General features: G+C 42.4%; 1 protein-coding gene across 2 annotated transcripts in view; it reads left to right on the top strand.

Annotated features, from left to right (window-relative positions):
- The window catches only part of LOC148026793 (nodulin MtN21 /EamA-like transporter family protein), a 47,887-nt gene extending 22,628 nt beyond the window's left edge, over positions 1-25,259 (top strand). Inside the window, exons 3-8 of one of the 2 annotated variants that reach the window (XR_015692903.1) lie at positions 8,584-8,706; positions 11,490-11,705; positions 21,913-22,084; positions 22,428-22,488; positions 24,412-24,620; positions 24,676-25,259. Coding sequence is in view for 1 of the 2 variants with exons in the window: in XM_087691321.1 (XP_087547447.1) it covers positions 8,584-8,706; positions 11,490-11,705; positions 21,913-22,084; positions 22,428-22,488; positions 24,412-24,526 (687 nt within the window). In the remaining variant the exon portion in view is untranslated. Of the gene's footprint in view, positions 1-8,583; positions 8,707-11,489; positions 11,706-21,912; positions 22,085-22,427; positions 22,489-24,411 lie in introns of both variants that reach the window. The other variant, XM_087691321.1, reaches the window with a different exon arrangement.
- Positions 25,260-25,465: the final 206 nt, after the last annotated feature.

Raw genomic sequence — 25,465 nt, 5'->3', positions numbered from 1 at the left:
CAGATTTTTACTCTCAGCTGAGAAATTACAACAATATGTCTTCATATAGTGAGATGGACTCAAGCAATGATGATGCCTCTCAGTATGAATATTCACATGGGAATGAAGGAAATGCAATGCTTGACCTTGGACAAGGCTCAGACCATGGACAACAAGCTGCAAATGTTGCTGTTGGGCAAGATGCACGGCCTTCAAGGCATAAGGAGGTTGATAACCAGCAAAGTGAAGAGAAATTTGATGACCAGTTCAAGAATTGGATGAGGACGGTAGCAAATCTCTTTGTTGAATTGGCAAAGGATCCTCAATTGACCCGATTTTTGAATGCTTCAAAAAGAAAGACAGCAAAGGCAAGAAGAAGAAGACGTCTTCTACACCTTCGGGACAACAAGATGAACCGAAGATAATACCAAACCCTTTATTTGAAGCTCCCAAAGATGCTAATGAAATAAAATAGTTGGTACCTACGGGGCAAGGAATGCAATTGTAAGGCCATTACGAAAGTGCCAATCCAATGGATTTTGGACAGCCGGGCATGTATGCTATGATGGGGCAGCTAGGATATTTTGGTGGAAGTACGATTTTTCATGCTATGGTTGGACAAGGACCGCATACGGGAATGCATGGCACAAATTCCTATGGTATGCAACAACCAATGCATGGTGCGCAAGGCCCAATGTTTTCGCGTATGACTGGAAATATGCAAAACCCTATGTATGGCAGCATTGGCTTGATGCTTGGGGCACAATGTAGCATGTTTGGTATTGCATTTGCACCCCCAAATGCTTATGGGGCTCAAGGAATGAATGTTGGTTATGCAAATGCTCCATTTGGTATTGATTTTGATGTAAATTCAGCAAATGCACCCTTTTTGCAACAACCAGTGTATGACAACTTGACACCCAAAGGGGCAGCAAAAGACTATGATGAGGGTGGAAAAGGAGCGAAGTTTGAGTCCTTCAGCGGTATACAAGATAGGCTGAAAACTTTGACTTTCATTCTGCAATTTGATGTAGCCTATTCAGGGGGGAACTTCACGGAGTTCTCAAAGTTTTGAAAGGCAGCCACTTTCTTGAAAGAGAAGTGGTGGTCCACTCTTTTGATGCAAGGTAGAGCACTATCAACGTGGGTATAATTCAAGCAAATGTTTGCATCGAATTGGTTGACAAGTACATTTGAGGTGGACATCATGACAGGTTGGAATAAGGTGGATGCTAAGGAATGTAAGAATTTGGAGCAATATAATAAGAAATTTTTGGATGCATTGTTGCCTATTACTTCTTATCGTCCCGTACCCCTTCACAAGCAAGTGGAAAAATATGTTTGTGGGCTGCCCAAAGGAATCAAGGATTTTTGCATTAAATCCACCGTGTCTAGCATGTCTCAGCTTATAGAGATTGTTGCTACGGTCGATGCTTTGTTGTGTGGGAAGGATTTGGTCTTCCTAGAGAGTGGGGAGAAGCCGAATAAAAAGTTGTTTAAGACTGAGAAAAGGGACAAATCTAAAAATTAGCTTGAAAAGAGACTAAAACAACAAAGAAAGGGCTCGAAAACATTGGCACAACGTAGGGAATTGATGGCTGCAAATAAATGTTTTATTTGTGAATAGGAGGGTCATATTGCAAGGGACTGTCCCAATAGGCAGCAAGTTGGAAAATCGAAAAATCAGGGAGATTCTAAACGAAAGAAGCCCAAAACATCAGTGGGATTGTTGCTTGATGTTGTTAATGATTAGCCCAATGATGATGCTACTGAGTTGTGCAAAGCATGGGGAAAAATTAGGGATCAGCATACATTGATTTTCTTTGATAATGGTGCACGAGCCAACTTCATCTCTGTTGACATGGCCGCCTATCTAGGCATCAGAGAGGATGAGATGGGACCTACGAGAGAACTTGGAATGGCATGTAAAGGCCATGCAAAGCCCATCACACCGTTCATTGGAAAGCTTCAATTGCATATACAAGGATATGTGGACAACAAAGAGTTCTTTATTGCTCCACTTGAGGGTTGTGATGTATTGCTTGGTATGCCATGGTGTCACCGTATGCATGCAGTGATTGATTCTCGTGCAAAAAAGATCACTATTCAGTATAAGGAAAATATACTTACACTTGATGTAAAGTTGAAAGGTGAATTTGTTCATGTTGTATTTGCAGCTGCCATTTCTAAAGTAATGAAAATCATCTTTCAACGTATTTGCTTTTTACTAAGGATAAAGATTATAGTGAGAATGTTGGGAACATGTCTAAGTTAGAGAAGGATCGCATGTTATTTCTGAAAATGTATGTTGATTGCTTTTCTCAGTCACTTCTAGAGCAGTTATCGCTGGAAAGGCCAGAAGATCATGGCATAGATCTTATCCTTGGAAGTAGTCCACCTAATAAGCCACTCTATAGAGTCAGTGCAACCCAATAGGAGGAGATTATGACTCAGGTAAATGAGCTGTTAGAAAAAGAATTGATTCAGCCCAACTCATCCCCTTTCTGTCCTCTAGTGCTTTTGGTGCAAAAAAAGGATGGTTAATGGTGTATGTGCATTGACTATCGCGCTCTGAACAAGATTATAATAAATAATCTTTCCGATTCCTTAGATCGATGATGTTATGGATAGATTGCAAGGGGCAGTATATTTAGCCGTATAGATTTGAAAAGTGGGTATTATCAGATATACATTAGACCCAAAGATGTGCCTAAGACAGCTTTTAGGACATCTTTTGGATTGTATGAGTTTCTTGTTATGCCTTTTGGACTTACAAATACTCCTGTCACTTTTAATCGGATGATGGATCGTATCTTCAGGCCACATAGAGGATTTGTGGGTACTTTCTTTGATGACATGATTGTCTATTCAAAGAATGAGGCAGAGCATAGAAAACACTTGGACATTGTGTTCAATGAATTACGTGACCATAGGCTAGTTATCAATGATAAGAAAAGTGAATTCTTCTTGCATGAAATCCACTTTTTGGGGCATATTGTATCGATTGATGGTATTCGCATGGACCCTGCAAGGGTTGAAGCAATACGATCATGGCCACCTTTGAGGAATGTGCATGAGATCCGCAGCTTCTTGGGTTTATGTTCTTACTACAGGAAGTATGTACGTGGGTTTGCTGAAATTACATCTCCATTGCATGCCTTGTAGAAGAAGGATGTGCCATTTAGATGGATAATAATAGAAATTTCAGCATATGAAAAGTTGAAGGAAAAGATGACTTTAAATCTTGTGCTTGTGTTGGTCGATCTAAGGGAGTCATTCATAGTTCAATGTGATGCATGTGGTAACAACATTGGGGCTGTTTTTATGCAAGACGGTCGAGTTGTGGCTTATGAGAGTTGAATTCTCTATGGTGCAGAAAAGAATTTGTAGGTCTATGAGAAAGAGCTCTTGGTTGTAATTCATGCACTGTCTACGTGGAAACATTATTTGTAAGGGACTGATTTTACAGTGCAGACAAACCATCAAACTTTGAGGTACTTTCTGATGCAGACAAAGTTGTCAGAGAAGCATACGAGATGGGTAAGTTTTCTCTCTATGTTTCCTTTTCAGATTGTACATATTGATGGTAAAAAGAATGTTGTGGCTAATGCACTGTCATATAAGCCATAAGTTTCAGTTGTCAGCATGGTTTATCACACTGAGTTGGATGCCATGAAAGAGCAATATGTTGCCGATTCGGACTTTGCTAATGTTTAAGCTTTGCAATGGCCAAAGGCATGGACACTTTGTGCTAAGAGATGGATTTCTGATGATGCATAGACGACTGTGTGTCATAAAGCAGTTAAGGCCTAGAGTTATCACTGAAAGTCATGCTTCTCTGTATGCAAGACATAGAGGTATTGATGCCATGGTCAAGGCAATGGAGCATTTCTTTTATTGGCTAGCTTTGAGGCATGATGTAGAACAGTTTGTTAAGACATGCATCGTATGCTAGAAGGTAAAGCATGATAGACAAAAGATGTCGGGTTTGTTGCAGCCCTTGCCTATTCCAAATAGGCCTTGGCAGAGCATTGCAATGGGCTTTATTTTTTAGCTTCCTAAGACACCTACAGGGAATGATGGGATATGGACTATCATTTGCAGGTTTAGCAAACAAGCCCATTTCATTTTGGTGAGGAAGAAAATAAATGTTGATCATATGACACGATTGTTTTTGCAGCACATCTTCAAGTATCATGGTATGTCAGAGTCGATCATCGAGACCCTTGGATGACCAGTTTATTTTGGAAGGGCTTGTTTGAGAATATGGATACCACGTTGAAATTCTCATCATCCTTCCATCTGCAGACAGATGGTCAATTTGAGAAAGCTAATTCCACAGTGTTAGATCTTTTGAGGTGCTATGTTTCAGACCACAAGACACAGTGGGAGCAGTATTTGCCCTTGGTTAAGCTTGCTTACAACAACACAGTGCATAGTTCCATGGGCAAAGCTCCATTTGAGGTGGTTGAGGGTAGCAATAAGGTACCACCTATTCAGCAAACTAAGGATAAGATCTTTGAGGTTGATTGTTATGTGAAAAACTTTCGATGGAGCCTATGCAAAGATAAAATATGCACTTTAGAGATTGCAAGAAAGGCAAAAAAGGACAGCTGATCGCCACATACGTGCTTTGCAGTTTGCAAAGGGTGTTTATGTATTGCTGCATTTTGAAAAGGCAAGGCTGAAGAAGATGACAAGAAGAGAAAGATTGCATCCGAAGTTGAGTATGAGATACTATGGGCCCTTCTAGGTGCTGGAGAAGATCAGCGATGTGGCATATTGGCTGAAATTACCTCCATATTGGCGGATACCCAATGCCTTTCATGTTAGTTTGTTGAGGCCTTTTCATGATGATGTGCCAGAGGATATGTCTGCTGAGGTTCAACTTGAGGTTGAGGAGCTAGATGAGATTTTGGTACCTGAGCAGATTTTGGCACATAAGGAAAGAAATGTCAAAGGTAAAGTTTCCAAGAGATACTTGGTGAAATTTCAGAATTATTCATCAATGGATGCCAAATGGATGGAAGAGGATGACTTGCTAGACCATTCTGAATTGTTGCAGCTTTACCTAGATACCTTTCAGTTAGAGCTGACTTTAGTTCGGGCTCCGTCAGGTTCAGCAGAGCAAGAGTCCGGAGTATTGCTTGATACTCAAGGGGGAGGTAGCACTTCCCCTCCTCCAGTTATGGACAACTCTCGTATGTAGTGAATCTCGGATGTATTCAGCATGCATCCAAGGTATTGCGCTGACAGTATGTTTGCCATGAGGTCACTACTTAGTGTACTAGTCACTATGAGATGTATGTAGATGAGTATGAGTTTCACACGGGCACTAGAACTATACTTTTGCATCAGCTTATGATCAATTTGGTATGAATTTTGCCTCAATTTTGAGACAAATTCTGATGAGTTTTAGCTCAGTTTTTGATCAGCTTGAGAACCGTTTATGGTTACTTTTTTGATTAGTTTTGCATCAGTTTTTGCATTGATTGCTGGTCAGTTTTTGCAATGGGTGTGTGATCACTTTGGGTCACATTTGCAGCAGCAATTTGTGATCAGTTCTCAAATTGGCAAGTGATCAGTTTATGATTAGATTATGCTCAATTTTTAATGGTTTACATCTAGTTTCATGGATAACAACATATGTTATGATGCCATTGATATTTTAGCCATGGTTTATGCTTGGTTATGCTATGCTATGGTTTGGTTTTGCCAGATGAGTTGAGCTCATGAGAAATAGACATGTCACATGATAATCTGGCAATGTTTTCTTTATAAGATTCTTTGTGAGTCTTATGGTATGTTATGATTGGCTGGTAATTTTCAGCATGTGTTGGGCATATGGAATGGTTGAGCAACAATGTACAATGTTGTGTTAACTATGATTCCTTATGGAAATTTCAATCCACTATTTTGCTTTTGATGCATTTGGCAATGCAATCGTGGACGATTGCAAGGATTTTAAGGGGAAGAGCATGTATTTTTTAAACCTCACTTAATATATGGATTAATTTTTAATCACATGATTAAGTAAATGTTGCACATGTGAGTTGTAATTGGGGTTAGAGTAAATTTACGAGCCTAGGATCCGAGGAAATCACGGAATGTCGAAGGCAAAAGTTGCTATGAGTTATGTCGCATAGGTACTTAGTGGTATTTGGTGCCTAGGTCATTCATTTGGCCATAAGTGTCAGTTGGTGACACTAGAGAAGTGGCGTTTAATGATACCTAACACAAATATGATGGTCAAAGATGGTGCAGAGACACTCGGGAATGGAAGTTGCCTAGCCAATTTAATTATTGGCCAGCTAGATTATTTTTTAGGGCTTCGAAATGATTATTAGACTAATTTTCAATATTTAAAGATTGACAATTAATATTTAATTATGGATAATGCTGGAAAAACCGTTTGGGAAGGCTGCCATTTGTCAAAAATGCCCATGCAAGATTGAAAAACGTCTTTAGAGGCTAGAGAGAGGCATTTTTAGTGTTTTCAGCTTGCAAGAGAGGGAGGAGATGCTGCTGGTCTGATTTGCAGCCATTGGAGGACCTTCTGAGGCAGCCAGGGGTAGGAGAAGACCAATCAATAGTAGGTGACAGCATCTACAGGCTGTTGAGACAGGGTAGTAGCGTAAATGACTGATTTTCTTCAATTCTTTCCATCTACAAGCTGTTGAGATATGGCAGTAGTAGTAAATAACAGATTTTCTTCAGATCTTCGTGAAGAAAATTTGAATTTTCTCTCTGAGCATTCTCTCTTATCTCCCAGACTTTCTGCAGCCTTGCTCCAAAGATTGTAGCATTGAGATCACCAGAGGTTGAGAAATTTCAAATTTCTCCATAGCAACCTCAGGAAGCGTGCCAGAAATTGGAAGCTCCAAAACTTGGATTCAGCAAGGCTGAAGCTGTTTTTGGCCTATTCAAGTGGAGGGACCAGCATATAATTGAATTTGGGGCATTTTCCATCTCCATCAAAGCGGGTGAAGGCCAATTGATTGCCCGAATGAAGGGGCAAATCAGATTAAAGACTTGTTGGTCATTTTGAACAAGGGGAGTTGGAATACCGAAAGGGATTGGGAGAAACCCATTGTACATCAACTTCTTCTTCAATTAAGTTAAATAAATACCGAAAGGGGTACCTGTTTTGGGGCCAACAGGGTGTTCAATGTCCAAGATTATATGGTAAAGTGTACTTTTCAGTTTTGTGACTTTGTTAATTGCTGTAAATAGTGCTTACTTAGGTTATTTACCACCCTATCCGAGGAGGAAGGCTGGTTACACCCGCCACTTGGAGTGTACAACTATGTGGTTAGGGTGTGTGAAGTAAATACAGGGTAGTGTAGGCATAAGCGCCTTTACCTCCAACAATAATCACAATTGTACAACAAAGCATGGATTGATAAAAGAACTTAGTAGAGTTAGGGTAACTCAGAGACAATCAACATTGAAGAGTGAATGAATAATGAAGAAATACAATGCTTAATGCAGTCAATATTGAACCTTGAACTCCCATGTCTCCAAGACTAGGGTAGAGAGTATGAGCTAGAGAGTGTGTCATTCTCTGATGGACCCTGAAATGCAGCAGACAGCCTCCGAATGTGTTTAATAGTAGCAAACACAGATCAACAAAGTTTGGATCAGCTGGACAGCTTGGAAGAGTGTCAGACTGATGAGTATGGCAGCAAATCTGAAAACACAGCCTGCTGTGATGATGTGGCAGCTTGTCGACTGCAGGAAACTGCAAAATGCAGGATGCAAATGCTGTCATGGCAGGCTGGACAGCAAACACAGGTGCTGGTGATGACATGGTACGTTGGTGACAGGCTGGAGAAGAACACCATGGTCAGTGTGGCCAATGTTGCAAGCACTCATCTTGGATGCCTAAGAATGTAATAGTGTCATCGATAGGCTTCTTTGCTACACCATGCTCAAAATATAAAACTTTTGTCTAGTGGATTCTTCATGAAGATCTCATCCCAAACATTAGTGGCTTTCATGGGTGTCATTACATCTTTGACATGAAGTCATTCCACAATAAGAACTTGATGGGCATGGATCTAGATATCTTAATCTAATACATTTGTCAGAGGATCTTCTTTTTTTAGTATTAGAATTTGGAACGGTTAATGACTCGGTTGATTTGGTTGTTGTTAGAAGTTACTATTGATTGTAATTTAAGAATATTTTGTATTTGTATCAAACTTGAAATTCACAAATCTCAAGATGTCATTTGTATGTTCTTGAAGTACTAATGGTTGTAATGTAACTTTCCAGAATGTTCTCAGCAATTAAGTGGCTCTTTTAAAAAATGCGCACGATTGCTTTGGTTGGGATATCTTTAAAACGAGATTTCCTCTCTAGGTTGGTTACTAGGTGCTTAAAGAGAATTTTGAGAAGTAGACACATTGTTTTGGTACTTAGAATGCATAAAGTAGAAATGTTTGTGTTTTCTCTTCTAAGAAACAAAGTGTTTTAACCATTTGTACCGCTTAATAGGTCTATCACATGGCACATGTCCTTGCAAATCTCTTAGAGGTGGATGTACCATGTTAATTTGTGTGCCTCACCTATTTAACACTTTCTTGTCCTTTATCTTGGCAGGTGATTATTGACTCTCAACCACTCACAGTGGCTGTGTTAGCATCTCTCTTGTTTGGGGAAGCCATTGGAGTGCTAGGGATTGTGGGGCTTGCAACAGGTGTCATCGGTCTTCTTTTGCTGGAGGTTCTTTCTTCTCACTTGGGTTACCTATCAGGCCTAGGCATGAGATGGTGTAAGCTGTAACTGACAGCTGATATAACTATGAAAAAGTATGCATGAACACCTCTTTTGTTCAATTTGCATGCGAAAACAGAAGCCATTGACTAGATCTTAGCTGAAGTGTTGTTGACTTGGCCATAGCATGAAGCTGCATTACATAATGAGTAGGTTGAGTTGGAAGTCTACATACATATCCCACATCTTTTATGCAAAACACATTTGGTCATATTCACGAAAGAAAGAACACTCATAAAAAATTCTTAAATGAAACTGGTTATCATAACAATGTAATTTTGAGATTATTTTTTTCCATTGTATATGTATTTCTTAAGTGAAACTGGTTTTCACAACAATGTATTTTGAGTTTCTTATTCTCCATTGTATATGTCTTGACAAGGCCTTGCAACAATTGCTTTGTGTTATGCTATCTTTGATAGTTTTCTTCACAGGCTCCATAGAATTCATAGTTTAGGAGTCGAACTCCTACCATTGTAGTACTTGAAGCACCTGGCTGAAAGATAGGGATGATACCTATGGATTGTGCACCTAAAGGAAAGGAACCCTTGAATGCATAGGTGCAGAAGACAAACGAAGGGAAGGATTGTGAAGAGGTTTAACAAAAGATGAAATGGTAGGAAGAAGAGGGTATAGGATGGGTGGTTTTGGAGTGTGAGATGGTGATGCACCAAAAGCAAACTCATCAATAAAAGCTGTGAATTTGGGCATTGCTAAAGTGAAAGACCATTGCACAAGCATTCTTCTCCCTCGTATTAGCATTGCATTTTTGTAGTTTTGACTTTTGGAAGGGTGAAAAGCCAATTGGGCAGCCTTCCAGCTGAAAACCCATGCATTTTGTAAGCATGTATTCTTTTGACTTGACTGAGCGGAGATTTGTGGGCTATCTTGATCACACTGTCTTCCCAAGTAGGCACTGTACACATGGCATCATTACCAACACCATTGGGAGGGTTTTGCACCATGGTTCCCTTTGTCTGAACTTAAGAAAAGCATGACACAAATGAAGAAAAAGGAAATGGACAAAAAAATCAATAGCAAAGTGCTTTGCTTCTCATCCCCTCGGGCTCCCTTTTTGGGCCTGAGAGCGGGTATTAAGCTACCTAACACTAAGTCACATATCGGCTAAATTTGAGTGGCCAAAATTATCCACATCTCTAACAATCCCAAAAGTATCTAATATAAAGAATTAAATCAATTACTTCATTTTGGGTAGGACAACTGGCTGAAAACATTCTATCAAAGGGGATAAGCAGGCCATTTTCATCCTTCATTCTATCTCTTTCCCTGGCAGTCTGTCATTGGCCCTCATTGCCCAACTTGCTGATGCTTGTGTTCCATTAGCTTACCTGATGACTGCCCCCAGAGTGAGGAAATTGTTGCTGCTGCCTTGATATTTACCCCCGATCTGCTATACCCACTGTAAATGCAAGGATAGCAGCTGATTCAACTTTTCCAAAGGCCTTCTGTTGTGATGTGTGGCAGCTGCGCTTATATTCTTTTGCCTTGACACACATGGATGATCCCCTTATGGCTTCTGCATCAAAATACAGCCCTGCTTCACCATCACACCTGGTGGAGATACTTCTATGATCTGATTCAAGGGACATCCAGAAGTGACAGTAAAAGTGAATCTTTGCACCACTTGTTACTGTCCTAGAGGTGCTGCTGCTGGGCATTATCAAAACAGAGCCTTTTGCATTAACTGGTGCTTCCTGTTTGCTGTTGGAATCTGTCGGAGTATGACACATTCCTTCAGCACCCCAGAAGTGTAACTGTGCCCAAGAAATTGGCATAACTCTCTTTCCATTCTCAGTCTTCATTCCAATGTATGCATTTGAGGTTTTCAGCTAGAATGTGAACCATGCGACATGGACTGGAGTTTACATAATAGGGCAATTCTTGGGTGCTGATGATGACAAAAACAAAGCTGGCAGGCCAAATGTGATATTAGGTTGCAACAAAAATGATGAAGTGGATGGCAAGCTTGTAGAGGCAACAAGCTGCAAATAAGGACCAGGATTGATAGAGATAACCGAAAAACCTGGATAGTTAAAGAGTCGGATGGAGTTGACTGACTCACTTGCCAGTCTTAAAGGACACTGGTTGATTGAATGGATCTTATATATGTGCTTCTTTAACATCTTGATGCAATGCAGCTTCCAAAATTGAGGAACTTATGTTACAGATGATTTGTATAGTCTATATATGTTTGTATTGCTGCACCCTATAAAATAGCATCAAGAAGCTTATGTTACAAATGATATTTATAGACTATGCGTGGTTTTATTGTTGCCCCCTGTTTATAGCAAAATTCCATATGAAGTTCCTGCAGCACTTGGCTGATCTACCTTGTCAGTCTCGAAAGTCTGGTTGAAAAAAAAAAAAGATTGATTAGTTAACTGGGCACCTGTGATGGATCTCAATTTTAACAAATTCTATCATCTCCCTTCTAATGTATTGGTCTTCTTGATTACCCTGGCCAAGGTGGTTTTATCTTTTGTTCATAGGGAGCCCATCCAGCACTTTCTCGTGCAAATCTTCCTTCTCTATTTCTGCCTTGCACCCAGCTGTATAACATCAGTTTACCTGTATGTATTTCTTGGAGGGAGGGAAGGAGGGGTTGATTGTGTCAAACATTCAGGTGAGGGGAGGAGGAAGAGAGGGTGGGAGCCAGTTGAGTTTTGTTCCGCCTTCAGATGAAACTAATACGAATCTATCCTGTTGTGCAGGTTCCTGTGCAAGTTTTAAAGGACTTGATAGAAGGGCATGGGCTAATCCATTTATCAAACTCAACTCATTTAGATTCTGAGTTGCAACAAAATAATTGGAGCATTTGGGACAGTGGAGAGTGGTGGATGCTTTTGGCTGCTCAAAGTATGGCTGTAGGAACAGTAATGGTGCGCTGGCTTTGTCAATTCTCAGATCCTATCATGGCTACCGGATGGGTAAGCTGAGAGGTTTCCTGGATTCAATTCTTAGTTTCAAGTTCCCTTTCAAAAAATTCATTTTGAGAATTGGATTGGTGATTTGGTGGTGCCACTTTATCACATCCTTGCGCATAAGCACACTTCTTTGTGCGAACTTTTGCTTCTTCTTTTTATAAACACAAGCTGGTGCAAATGAAGAGAGACTGGCCAAAAAGAGAGTGCTAATTTTTTAGATGTAGTGTAACTTAACGTGCCAGTGCACTTGGTAGCATGTAAACCCTTGTAAACAGAGATTCTGCCTCTTCTCCTTCAGTAGTCCTCCAGTTCAACTGAAATCCATTCTTCTAGAATTGTTTCAAGTGTGAAGAATAATTGGTTCTAGGCATTTGCAGAAAATTTTTCAATATAATGAATGGTAGATGCTGATGTTAATGATATACTCTTTCAGGTCTTCCCAACTCTATCTCTTCTTGGAAATTCAAGAAGGCGTGCCTCTTACTTGGTGCATTTTGTAAAATAATGAAGGAAAGTGTGAACTGACCTGTAAATCACAGCATGCTTGAGTATAATTCTATGCTGATGCATTATGTGACAAATATGCTAATGTGCATATCTGCACATAAGCACTCAAAATATCACAATACAAGAGTATGAGGCAAGGACTCTAACACAATAACTTGTTTCTAGGTGTGCTATATAGAACGATATCAAGATTTACAAGGCTAGTAGTCATGACAACAAGAAAAATGGTAAAATGAACTTCTGAGAGAGAGAGAGAGAGAGAAGGGGAGGGGGGGGGGGGATGGAGAAAATAGATAGAGAGGACGAAGGGTCTTGCTTTGGCCCTCTGTAGAAGGCATATTTCTGATGGCACATGCTTCTTTTGCACTACCAGTGTGTAGTCTTCCCGGCACAGGCTTATCTCCTATCCATTGGCCAGAAAGATCTGGTCTCTTTGGTGAAAAGAGGTGGGAACTCTTATGTATCCCTCTGATTGGGTGTTTGGCAAGGTGAAATTTCGTACTCCTGCACAACCGCACATGAAGATAATGTTCCACTTTCTCAGATTCTGGGGATGTTGGCATGACTGAATTATGAGGAATTCCTTCATTTTCAATTCCAGTTCTGGTGTACAGTCTCACGTTGCTGGATTGAAAGGTCTTCTCCACTGGCAATTGGATCCTGTTCAGCATGCAGACCTTCTCTGTCGGGAGGAATTGCTCTCCTGGCATACAGTAGTTTCCTTCGTTATTCTGCGGTCTCTTTAGATTTTTGTGACTCTTGTACTCTTGTACTTTTGCTGTAATTAATTACTAATGCAATTACTTTGCACAGAGAGAGAGAGAGAGAGAGAGAGAGAGAGAGAGAGAGAGAGGAGCTCTGAACCCTAGAGAGATGGTGCTGCCTGCTCGTGCCGCTCTGCCGACGGTCGTCTGACCTGTCGGCCCGTTGCTTCTGCGCCCGTCTGGCCCGTCGCACGACCTATCGTCGGTCGTCTGGCCCGTTTGGCCCGCCATCGCCTCCGTTGCCTGACCTGTCTGCGCCTTTTCGCGCCCGTTCGGACCTGTCTGCCCTGGTCCGCGCCCGTTTGCGCCCGTCTGCCCTGGTTCGCGCCTGTCCGCCCTGCTTCGCGCCCGTCCGCTTGCACTGCGGGCCCTGTTGAACGTCGCCTCATCCCTGCCCTGCTCCGTCGACTGTCCAGCCCTGCCGTTGTCTGCCGGCCCTGTGGTTCGCCCTCTTGCACCTGCACTTTCAGGGTTGTGCCCTATCACTGGCGTTGTTGGGATAGGCCACGACTGAAGCCGCTCGTCCAGTGCAGGGCCTGCTTTGCCTGACAGAGAGAGAGAGAGGCCTGTACGTTTCTGCCTCCCGGGAGCTCTTCACTCGGCCTCTGACCGGCATACGCAGTGGTACAATATGGCTGGTCTGGATCTGGCTTTTATAGACCAAACGATGGCCGCTCTTGGTCCGGATTCTGACACCGAGGAACTAGAGGATATGGTTCCGTGCACAGAAGAGATGCCCCCTGGTCCTGACTTCCAGCCTGCGGGCAAACGCACCAAGCATACTTCGGAAGAGACAATGGATGGTCAGGATCGTTCCTATGCTCAGGTTGCTTCTGATTCTGTGGACTCTCAGGATGTTGACTGGGAGCATTTGCTGGATTTTGCCAACACTTTGCTTGGCGATTATGTTCAACATAATCAGGAAGTCTTTTCTGACTTTGCAACTGAAGATGTTCTGGAAGCCACTGTGGACCCGAAAAATGTCTTGTGCTCCTTTTCAGTGTTCTATGAACGCGCTGTGATATTCTTCTTCACTGGCAGGATCCCACAGCTTTTCTGTATTCGCCAGTGGCTGCACAGTCTGCTTCAAGGGGAATGTGTTGAAGAGGTTTTTGTTGGGCCCCGAGGCTTTTTTGAGGTGCTGCTGAAATGTGAGGCGCACCGTACTGCTCTCCTGTCCAAACTGCCTTTGTTCTTTGATCGCCGTTTGGTCCATGTTGTGCCATGGTGCCCAATGGCAGATTTTCAGCGCTTGCTGCAACGTGAATGCCCTGTGTGGGTTGAAGTGGAAAACTGTCCGGCTGTCTATTGGCCACTGTTAAAGGATGCCATGGCCGCTGTGGGCACTGTTCTGGTCCCCCCAAGCCTAGGGGGCCGTGAATCGCAACCGTTTATGTATGTTATGGGACACTGCTAGGAAAAGGCCTGCTTGGTTACGTCTTAATTGCTCTGGCATGCATCCTTTACACTTCCGTTTGAAATGGGGCAACTTTGCAGGACATTGCTTTTCCTGTGGAAAATTTGGGGATTTTATGGCCGAATGCCCAAAGAAGCACCACACTTCAGAAGCTGAGCATGTTCCGCTGCCCATGGAAGATATATGGTGTGTGATGCTCTGTTGCAGGATGCCACCCAGCCACCTCAAGGTTTGGATAAAGGTAAACAACAGGTTTCGGGTTTGGATTCCCATGGCAATGACTGGGTATGTTTCTGGAGACTGGTCCTCCGGAAGGCTCAGTGGCATCCAGCTGAGGATCACTTGGCTACTAATTCTTTTCAATTGGAATTGTTGGCAGTATCGCGGTTACTTTCGTGGGAAGGTAAACATGAGCTTCGACCAAAATTCAACCGCATGGCACGTTTGGGCTTAACTTCAGTCGCGGATGCCACCCTTACCAGTCGCAATGTGTTGATATCCTTTCGTACAGCCAGGAGGCTTTTCAGGATCCCTCGTGGTTACAGGCATTTATGGGAACAGCTTTTGATGGTGCTCCAGAGTAGACAACCCTTTCCTGCCTCTGCTTCGGATTGTCCTTGGCAGGATTGGGACTTTGCAGGCAGGCTGCTTTTAGATAAGGCTTGAGCTAACCAGGTGTATCATCTTCTGATTAAAGATCATCAATGGCTGGTTACTAAAGCTAATACTCTATGGGGATTGCAGAAATCCCGGTCATGGTGGAGGGCAACTGTGATGGAGGGCTGGTTGAACAAGACACCCTTCAAATATAAGGTCTTTCTTTGGAGGGTGTTGATTGGTGGTCTTCCGCTTGCTTTAGCTCTTTCCAAGCATTGAATCTCCAACGGCAACTGTTTCTTTTGCACCACCAGTGTGGAATTTGCCCGTCACCGATTTATTTCTTGCCCCATTGCTAAGAAAATCTGGTCATTCTTGTCAGCCGTTTGGCGAGCGGTGATTGGCTTCTCGCTACGCCCGTTTGATTGGGTTTTTGTGCAGCCCAAATATCCCACACTGGCACAGCCACATATGAAGATCGTGTTTCACTTTCTTCGATATTAGGGCTGTTGGCATAGCTGGACCATTCGGAATGCTTTTCTTTTTTATTCTGCCTATAATGTTCAGCGGCATATTGCTAGGCTTAAGGGTCTCTTGTATTGGCAGATGGATCTTCTCCGACACTCTGATATGCTCTCTCGGGAGGACTTACGTCCCTAGCATATGGCAATTTCCTCTGTGTCTTTGCCATGACTTTGTAACACTTAGGTCGCCTGGTTATTGTAGAGAGACAGTGTGTTCTTTACACACGATGGAGTAGAGCCATCGTGTATCTTGTAATCATGTAAACCTGTACTTTTTCGTAATTAATACAATTACCTTTTACGAAAAAAGAAAGAAAGATATATTAACGTCTACATAAGGCCAATGTGGCCTATGAGACAAAATCCAGAGTACATCTATGTCTAATGTCATCTCATCAGTAAGGTAAAGATAGCATTACAAATAAGTGGGTGGCCTATGAAACAATACTGAAAATAACTATACGATGGGACTATACTAGGGTTGAACCATGTGTAGTGTTGTTCCATCAATAGAAAAGAAAAGGAAAGGAAAGGAGAACCGGATTTTATAGAACCATGTACAAAAGTGTGGTGGAGACTATGGGATGTAGTTGATCTCAAGATCTGCACATGATCTCAGCTATGATGCGGTCCCTAGCTACTTCACTGGTAATGCATGGTGGTGAGTCTTTGGTGTCTCGTGATAATGGCTCTAATCCGACTGTGGTGTGGCCTCCTTGGACATGGTCCTAGTAGACGGGGTCGTCGTGCTCGATGAAGGGAAATGGCTCTATCCAATGTGACTCCACGGTGTGTCCTGTAAGGTGTCTGGCAGGGTGGCTCTATCTCTGTTAGGCTGGTAGTGTGAGTAGGGTCGGCTCTGTAGAAGAAGTTTGTCACTACTCTCTGTGTGTGTCCCTCTGGGTGAGCTTGCCTCCTATCTTGCAGTAGTGTAGTTCGGCGCCTCTCGAGCTCTAGGAGGAAAAGACCTAGGCATCTTTGGTCCTCGTACTCCATGAAGCGACGAAGGGGTCCAAATCCATCACGGAAGAGGCAATGGTACCGTCCTCGTATGTCATAGTATACTGTGTATCTGCATATGTAGTGCTCTTCCATCTTAGGCTCTCGTCCACAGAGCTGGCAAGTCCTATCCTCTGCTAGGGTATTTTTTCATTTGCCTGTCTCCATCTGAAGCCTATGTGAGGAGGTGCGAATCTGTCCGATAGCAACCGGTACACTATGGGAGAGATGGGTGTCCATATATGCTGGCCGAATAGTGAAACCATCATCAGAGAGACACAAGAAATGACTCCTGTAGAAATCCATCCTCAATCCTAGAGGGAGTGGTGGATGGATTCATGTCCTTGCTGTTTCAATCCTCAAGATATCAGCTCTGATCACTTGGTTTAACTCTGGTCAGCTGAGAGAAAGTGTAGGGCAGTCAAGGCTATAATCCAAAGGTGGAAGACGGTCAATATCCAAACCATATAGGCTCATCCAAATAGCCATCTGTGAAAATCAACAGTTCTTCTCGCCTCCTGCTGCTAGTTGTCTAGATGAGGTTAGTGCCAATCTAGAGAGAGAGAGAGAGAGAGAGAGAGAGAGATTCCTGTGATGGCAGAATTGCTAGGTTTCATCGGGTGTGCTTGCAGAATACGTCCCTGGACAGCGCCTCTATACAGGAGAGAGAGAGAGAGAGAGAGAGAGAGAGAGAGAGAGAGAGAGAGAGAGAGAGGCCTGCGTCGTTTCTGCCTCCCGTGAGCTCCTGGCTTTGCATCTGACCTGCATAAGTGGGGATACAACATGGTTGGTCTGGATATGGCTTTTATCGACCAAACGGTGGCAGCCCTTGGTCCGGATTCTGATACAGAGGAACCAGAGGATATGGTTCCTTGCACAGAGGAGATGCCTCCTCGTCCTGACTTCCAGCCTGCGGGCAAACGCACCAAGCATACTTCGGAAGAGACAATGGATCATCAGGAACGTTCTTATGCTCAGGTTGCCTCTGATTCTGTGGATTCTCAGGATGTTGACTGGGAGCATTTGCTGGAGTTTGCCAACACTCTGCTTGGCGATTATGTCCAACATAATCATGAAGCTTTTTCTGACTCAGGAACTGAAGATGTTCTGGAAGCCACTGTGGACCCGAAAAATGTCTTGCGCTCATTTTTGGTGTTTTATGACCGTGCTGTTATACTCTTCTTCACTGGCGGGATCCCAGTGCTTTCCCATATTCGCCAGTGGCTGCACAATCTACTACAAGGGGAGTGTGTTGAGGAAATTTTTGTTGGGCCTCGAGGCTTCTATGAGGTGCTGTTGAAATCTGAGAAGCATCGTGCTGATCTCCTGTCTAAACTGCCATTGTTCTTTGATCGCCGTTTGGTCCATGTTGTGCCATGGCGCCCAATGGCAGATTTTCAGCGCCTGCTTCAACGTGAATGCCCGGTGTGGGTTGAAGTGGAAAATTATCCAGCTCTTTATTGGCCACTGTTAAAGGATGCAATGGCCATTGTGGGCACTGTTCTGGTCCCCCCAAGCCTAAGGGCCATGAATCGTAACCGTTTGTGTATGTTATGGGACACTGCTAGGAAAAGGCCTGCTTGGTTACGTCTTAATTGCTCTGGCATGCATCCTTTGCACTTTCGTTTGAAATGGGGCAACTTTGCAGGGCATTGCTTTTCGTGCGGAAAATTGGGGCATTTTATGACCGAATGCCTAGAGAAGCAACCGACTTCAGATGCTGAGTATGTTGTGCTCCCCATGGAAGATATGGTGCTTGATGTGCCGTCGCAGGATGCAACCTAGCCACCTAAAGTTTTGGATAAAGGTAAACAACAGGTTTCGGGTTTGGATTCCCGTGGCAATGACTGGGTAGATGTACGTGCCAAAAAAGGTAAAAGGTTTTATGCTGGCCTGGCGGATAATGCTTCACAAGATTCCATGCGCACTTATATGCGCAGGAAAGAAATGTTGTCTTCAGAGCACACTGCTCATACTATGGTTTCTTCTGCTCCCCGTAATCAGTTTACTAGGAAAGTATATACGGACGGTCCAAAGGGCCCACTTGCTAAGTTGGCTTTTGATACTAGAGGTAATGAATGTGATTACCCCATGGGATCGTCGTTATCCCCGTTCCATCCCCAAGACAGTGGATATACCGTCTACCTCTAAAGCTGGCCGTTAGAACTCTTTTGCCGTGTTAGCTGATTTTTTGGATGAGGGAGTCCTTGACATTCTAGCAGAAAAGGTTAAATCGAGGCAAGCTGTGCCTCGTTCCTGAGTTTCTTTTTTGAATACACATGAAGATAGCCACGTGGAATGTGCGAGACATTTGTTCTTGCCATAAGCAACATGCCATGTGGACTGTATTGCATGAGAATCAGTGGGATGTCTTGTGTGCTGTCAAGCACAAGAGTCACGGTGAAGTACGAAAAGTTGTGGATTGCCATGGATTTCGCTTGTTTTATGCAGAGACACATGCCATGCATTATTCTGGTGTGCTTATGATTGTACATGAGAAATATCAGCCTGTTCTTATTAAAAATGATGTACATGGCCGTTTTGTGGTGATTGAAGTTTTATTTGAAGGAGAGATCTTATGGTTGTTAGGCCTCTATGCTCCGAATGACCCTTTATCCCGCCGGGATCTTTGGAATACTTTGCAGACCTCCTTGTCACTTGGCAGACGGGGTTTTTTTATGGGGGATTTTAATATGTGTGTCCATTCCTTCCTCAGGGGATGTGTGCATCTGGCCTCATTGTGGTGGTGGATACGTGTAATGTGTTCTGCTGTGAGTCTTGTATTTCTCATGTGATTAATACAATCATTCATTACTAAAAAAAGAGAGATTGATATCTACATAAGGCCAATGTGGCCTATGATTCATGAGACACTCAAGAATAGATCCATGTCTAATATTAGTAAAATGAAGATAACTGTAAAATAAGTGGCCTATGAAAATGTTGAAGATAGGTGTACAATGAGATAATGCTAGAGTACAAACATGCCCCCCCCCCCCCCCCACACACACACACACACACACAGAGTTCATTAGTGCGATCAGCCTTAAGGAACATAAAAGAATCATTTGCCAGAGATTGACCCACAAGTTGAGTATCACTGGGAAGAGACAAGCCAACTATCTCACCTTGATCAGCCAACTTGTCCAACAATGAGAGCATCGGGTGGGTGACCAAAGCGAATAGCAAAGGGCTGAGAGGGCAGCCTTGCCTAAGAGATCGGGATAAGGCAATTCCTCTGTGATCCCTCCATTAAGAGCAATACGAGCCATAACACCCTGACTAATAGTATCAATAAGAGAAACCATGCAAGGATCAGATCCCATTGTAGACAATAATTGCCGCAAAAAAGACCAGCTAACATAATCAAATGCCTTCTCAATATCAAGGTGAAGAATAACTACGTGCTGGCCTGAAGCTTTGGCATAGTCAATTCCCAATTGAACATTCAAAATGTTATACATTATATTCCAACCTTTAATGAAACCATATTGACGTGGATGAACCAAGTGTGGAAAAACTTCTTGATTTGGCATCGGGTCTTCATATTAATACTCAGAAATCTATACTACTCTCCTACGAAGAATGATCTACAGGCCTTGGGCTGGCATGGAATTGTGATCTCAAAGGGAAATATAACCAAACACTTGGGATATCCTATCGGGGTGGAGGTAGCTCCCCGTGCCTTACTGGATTGGATGGCCTGCCGGATTCATGACAGGTTCATGTACTGGAAATCTCAAGGTTGGCCTTTACATGTCAGACTTAAAGTTGCTCAATGTATTATGATCAGTATGATATCGTTCTTTCTGCCATTGCTTCCCTGGACTAAGAAGTCCCTTTTGGAATTGGTTCAGCGTATCAGATTCATCTTGTGGAAAAAGAAAGACAATCGTTTGGGACAGGTGTGGATTTCGTGGCAGCATGTGACTACATCTAAACGGATAGGGGTGCAACTTTGTTGGATGTTAATTTGCATATGACAGCCTTGAGGTTGGCCCTTTTGCAGGCTCTGTGTGTATAGAGTCATCGTTGGTTAAATATTGCAAAATTTTTCATTGAAAAGACTGGCATTTCTCATGGTAGCATGGTTATTCAAGCTTCTTGGTGGCATGTGCTTAATTCCTCGAGGCCTATTAAGGTCTCCTGGTCTTTTCTCCTTTCTCATTTGATTGCATCTTGGCAAGAGATCTTACGTTTTTCAGTTTGGCGTCCCCCTAATATTCGTAAAGAGGTGAATTCGTTGCAAGGAGAAGTACTGGCATCCTCCAAGTTTTTGGATTGGCCGGACAAAGATTTGCAAAGAGTCAAGTTTAATTGGATGGCTCATTTGGGGTTGCAGATAGTTCTTGATGGTGTTATTCTTGGGCAGTCACATCTTTATTCTTTTCGGCGTATTCTTCAGCACTTTTGTGTGCCCCGTGGATATTGTGGCATTTGGTCATCCATACAGATCAGACTTCAGAGGTTCTCTCCTTTGCCGATGCTACAGCCATTGTATCCATGGCGTGATTGGATGTTTGTGCTCCGGATGATTTCGAGAAGAGGTGTGCTAACCAGATATATCATCAGATGGTGGAGGCCAAGAGATGGGTCACTACAAAGGCTAATAAATTTTGGCACATTCGGGATAGTGGTAGGAAAGATTCATTCAGCTTTAGAAGTCTAAGGTTCCGTATTAGGGTAAAGTCTTCATGTGGAAATTGCTGATTGGTGGTCTTCCAACTGGAGAGGTGCTGCGTGCTCAAAAGATCTCTGCTGGTCGTTGTGTATTCTGCACTACATGTGATGAAACATTGCTTCATCTTTTTGTCTCTTGCCCCGTTGCTCGACAGATCTGGAGTTTTATTTTCCATGTGTGGTTCTTGGTGACTCAGCACCGGATAACAGCCCGTCCGTGGATTATGGAAAAGATGCCCTCTGAGTCTTTTTTGCATTCTGATTATTCTTGTCTTTTCCATTTCCTTAGATGGATTGCCCCTGTGGCATATTTGGCATACTCGGAATGCCTTTATTTTTAATTCAGTTTCGGGCATCCATGGTCATGTGGCCCGTGGTCGAGGTTTAGTGCTATGGCAGATTTCTTCTATGATATCAGCTGATGTGGTTCTTCCTGACATTGCTGCTCCCTAGCTGGCTATTGTTCACTCTACTCCAGCTGTCCTTTCTGTGTGATTTCTTTGTGTTTTCTTTGTGTTGAAGTCCTGATAGTCTTTCGTCAGTTTCTCTGATGACCTGATGGTCTGATGTAACAGAGAGAGAGAGAGAGAGAGAGAGAGAGAGAGAACACTGACCTGATGGTCTGATGTAAATATTTACTACTTAATTCAATTATCTTCACGAAAAAAAGAGAGAGAGACAAAGAGTTCTATGGAGTTATAAAAAGAGACTCTTCTATGCAGCACATGGTTCTGGGCGGACTTCCTTTGCTCCTCCTAGCATATATTCAGCATGACCCGGCTGTGGCAGGTCATATTCAGGATTTGGAAATTGGAGATTGGATGGCACTAGCATATACTTCTGTTTTTGGCAGTGCAATAAGCTATGGTGTTTTCTTCTACAATGCGTCTAGAGGTATGTCTCCCTCCTGGGGTACCTTGCTTGTATATTTCTGATTTTATGGTTCCATTTTGCTGCATCAAGGTGTGTTCATGATCGTCTCTACAAGCAAAGCTTAAAAGTTCACAGTTCATTAACATAGTTCCTGGTGCTTGTACATGTCTGTGTATGTTTTTGCAGATACTTTCAGGCATGTTTGATAGTTTAATTTGATTGGTCCACCTCTGCATGGAAAACTTTAAATCCTCTCATATGGCAAAGCATCCTTTGTGGTTTCGGTGTTTTAATTTTCTAGAAAGACAAGGATACTCTGTCTAAATTGATAACTTACTGTTTTATGGCCATTTCTTGATTCCAGGTAGTCTAACGAGACTGAGTTCTTTGACTTTTCTTACCCCCATGTTTGCTGCATTATTTGGGTAAGTGTTGTTATTTACTTGGAAATGCATGGATTATTTTGCTAATAATCTTTACTGTATTCAGCGACTTTGTCTCATGTATATCTACACATGTTGGAAGTATTCAAAATCCATTCACAATGTGGATAGTTGTAAAAGTGGTGATTAGCCAGTCTCTGAAGCAATGGCTGAGCCGTCTCTGCAGAAAATAAGATTGTGGAAGGGTCACTTACAACTTTTGGGGTGAGATCTGACCGTGGTAGATGTCCCTTATGGCTTAAGCAATTGCATTTTAAAAGTTTATCCTTCTGTTTGATCATAGCTTGAAGAAATACTAGCTTTGGGGTCTGCCCTATGGGACCTTACGCATTGTCTTACAGGCTATCAGAATAGATTTTGTTTATTGTGGGGGCGGGGGGCGCAGTCCAGCTGATTGTTGTGGAATTAGACCCCCATTGGTGGGAGGCAGGGGGAGCAATTCAATGAGGTCTACAATGTTTGCAGCTGCTTATCTGATGTCATGAATTTGAGAATGCCTATTGTCCCTTGTCATCCAGCTCGCAACGTAATCTTCGTATGCAGTTAGATTGACTTGATTTGTGGAAGCATCTAATGCCAAACGTGGTGGGTTTCAATTCCCATCATAATGGAGTCACAAAAGGTTTGAAAGTAAACAAGACATAACTCTTGTTACTCTCAAAATCTGCACTAAAGGATCGCAACAAACATAGAACTTGAATGATTGCAAGTGTTAATGCTAATCTCATCCTGGGATAGATGGAGGGGAACTTCTGGGAGCCAAATATTTAGGTAATATCAAGTGAGTCACCAGTTATTCACATTGCCCATTGATATAAGCTATATGAGACACTTGATGGGCATATGCAGGCTTAAGAATATCCATAGCTCACGGCTATATCTTATTTCAAATGATCTTACAAGCTTGGAATTGACAAGTACCTGAAAGTGAGTGCAGCCAAGAAAACTCAAAAACACTCCTGAAAAATATGATACTGAGTTCCATCCAATCCTTGAGTGCAAGGTTGAGAGATTGGTGCAAAGATATTCTGACCTGTACCCATAAGAAATCCAGTTAGCTACAGTGTCTAGAAGTGCATCCAGGAAAAGAAAGTAATTTAAGTCTTCACTCTGACATGAAAAGATCCAAAAGTCCATAAGAACTTGCCGAAGGCAAAGGAGGATAACTTCAAAAACTGTGGGAAGTGTTCTCATTGAAAAAATGTGGAGAGTGGTCTTATCCAGAGCACCACGTCTATGAAGTAACAAGAGCACCAAGCATGCATCTTCACCAAAAAGGCCCCTCCATAAGTGGAGCATTCTCAGCCCAATTTTCTAAAGGTCTAATGTGCCATTTTTAAACAGAATCTGTGCTATGCCGAAGGGAGTTAGCATGATGAGTCAGTCTTGAAGGCTTAGGCTGCAGGTCCCAAGACAACATACGTTTTTGTGCTGGTCATGTCTTAAGAGGATAATGTGTCGCATTAAATGAAATGCTCCAAATTTGAATCCATCTTCATATGTACATGTAGGAAGGTGTCGAAATTGTTCAATCATAGTCCAAATCGAGTTCCATGGAGGCCTTTAGTGATTTTTACCAAGGCATATGCCCTTTGAGCTTTGAGCTCAAGGAAAACTCATAACCATTCCATAAGGAGAGAGTTGGCATTCACTCTAGAAATGAAAGCACACACACACACACACACACACAATCGCAACCCTCCAGCAAAAGAAGAAAAAGAACAACAAGATTTTGTATTTCAAACTCCCAATTTATTTATTTTGTTAAAACATTCTGTGTGGCTGTAATTTACTGTGTCTTGCCATAGGCATGAATTGATTAGTATAGGCATGATTTCAGCAATAAAATGGCTGGTAGCACGGTATGCGAGAATGCTTAAATATTTTTCCCGATCATCATTACAGGTATCTTGTACTTGACGAAACTTTGAGCTCAATACAAATTGTGGGTGCTGTTGTGACTTTGGCATCGATATACTTGATAAATACTCGTCCTGACCAGAAACAGGAAGAGCTCTGAACTTTTATTAGGGGCTGTGGCATTTGTATTCTCAGCAGCCCAACCAGACACAGAAAGAGCTGTAAGCTTTTACCAGAGGCTGTGGCATTTGTATACTAGAACAATGTTTATTAGCAAAACATGTGTACAGTACGTAGCTAGGTTTGCCTGCCATTCTTTCAAATCACCAAAGTTGGCAGAATATGAAGTCCTCTGCCACTCACATGCCATGTAGGTTGGTAAGAATTAAGGCTGGAGCAGTTTGCCACGGTTCATCTCCATTTATAGTGACTTCTTTCATGTAAATGGTATTAAGAGGATGGGGGTTGGAGATGGGAGGTTGCTTCTATGCACAAATGAAGCTCCCTATTCTGGGCCTTCTAAGTCCAAAAGAACTTATTTATCTCAGTCCAAGCCTTTTTGGTTGTGCCTTTAATATTGATATAATGAATTAAGGCCTGATGCTAAAAAGAGATGTATGAAGGATAGGTCTTCCTTCCAAAGGTATGCACATTTGTTTTTGGTGTATTTTTTGTGACGACATCCCACAATTTTGAATACATATAAGTAATCTAGGTGGGCCATGTAGTGAAACATTTGGACAGTAAACTTTTTATTTTGCGCATTCAGACTGGAATTTGCCATGGTCAGCAAAGAGGCCTTACTAGTTGTATATGCATCCATCTTTTTTACAAGATGATCAGACAAGTACTGATTTGAAAAGCTACACACAAATTCTTTAGAAAACAATACACAGGCCCTTTTCATAATGAATATTTTTATTCTCATATATTTCATTACGAAGAGTTTGAATATAGCTAAAAGCATTCTATAGCTCAAATGGTTGACCATATACAGGTAGGATACCCATGAAGCTTTTGAGCTTCTTGTTGAGTATTCTTTTTCACCTTCAAATTAAGTCTCAATGTCATCTAAGCTTCCTCATTATGCTTGCGACTA

The sequence above is a fragment of the Lygodium microphyllum genome, chromosome 13, assembly GCF_053477565.2.
Source record: "Lygodium microphyllum isolate KBCC chromosome 13, Lygodium_microphyllum_v1.1.10, whole genome shotgun sequence".
Taxonomy (NCBI): Eukaryota; Viridiplantae; Streptophyta; class Polypodiopsida; order Schizaeales; family Lygodiaceae; genus Lygodium; species Lygodium microphyllum.
This window is presented reverse-complemented; position numbering and strand designations above follow the sequence as displayed.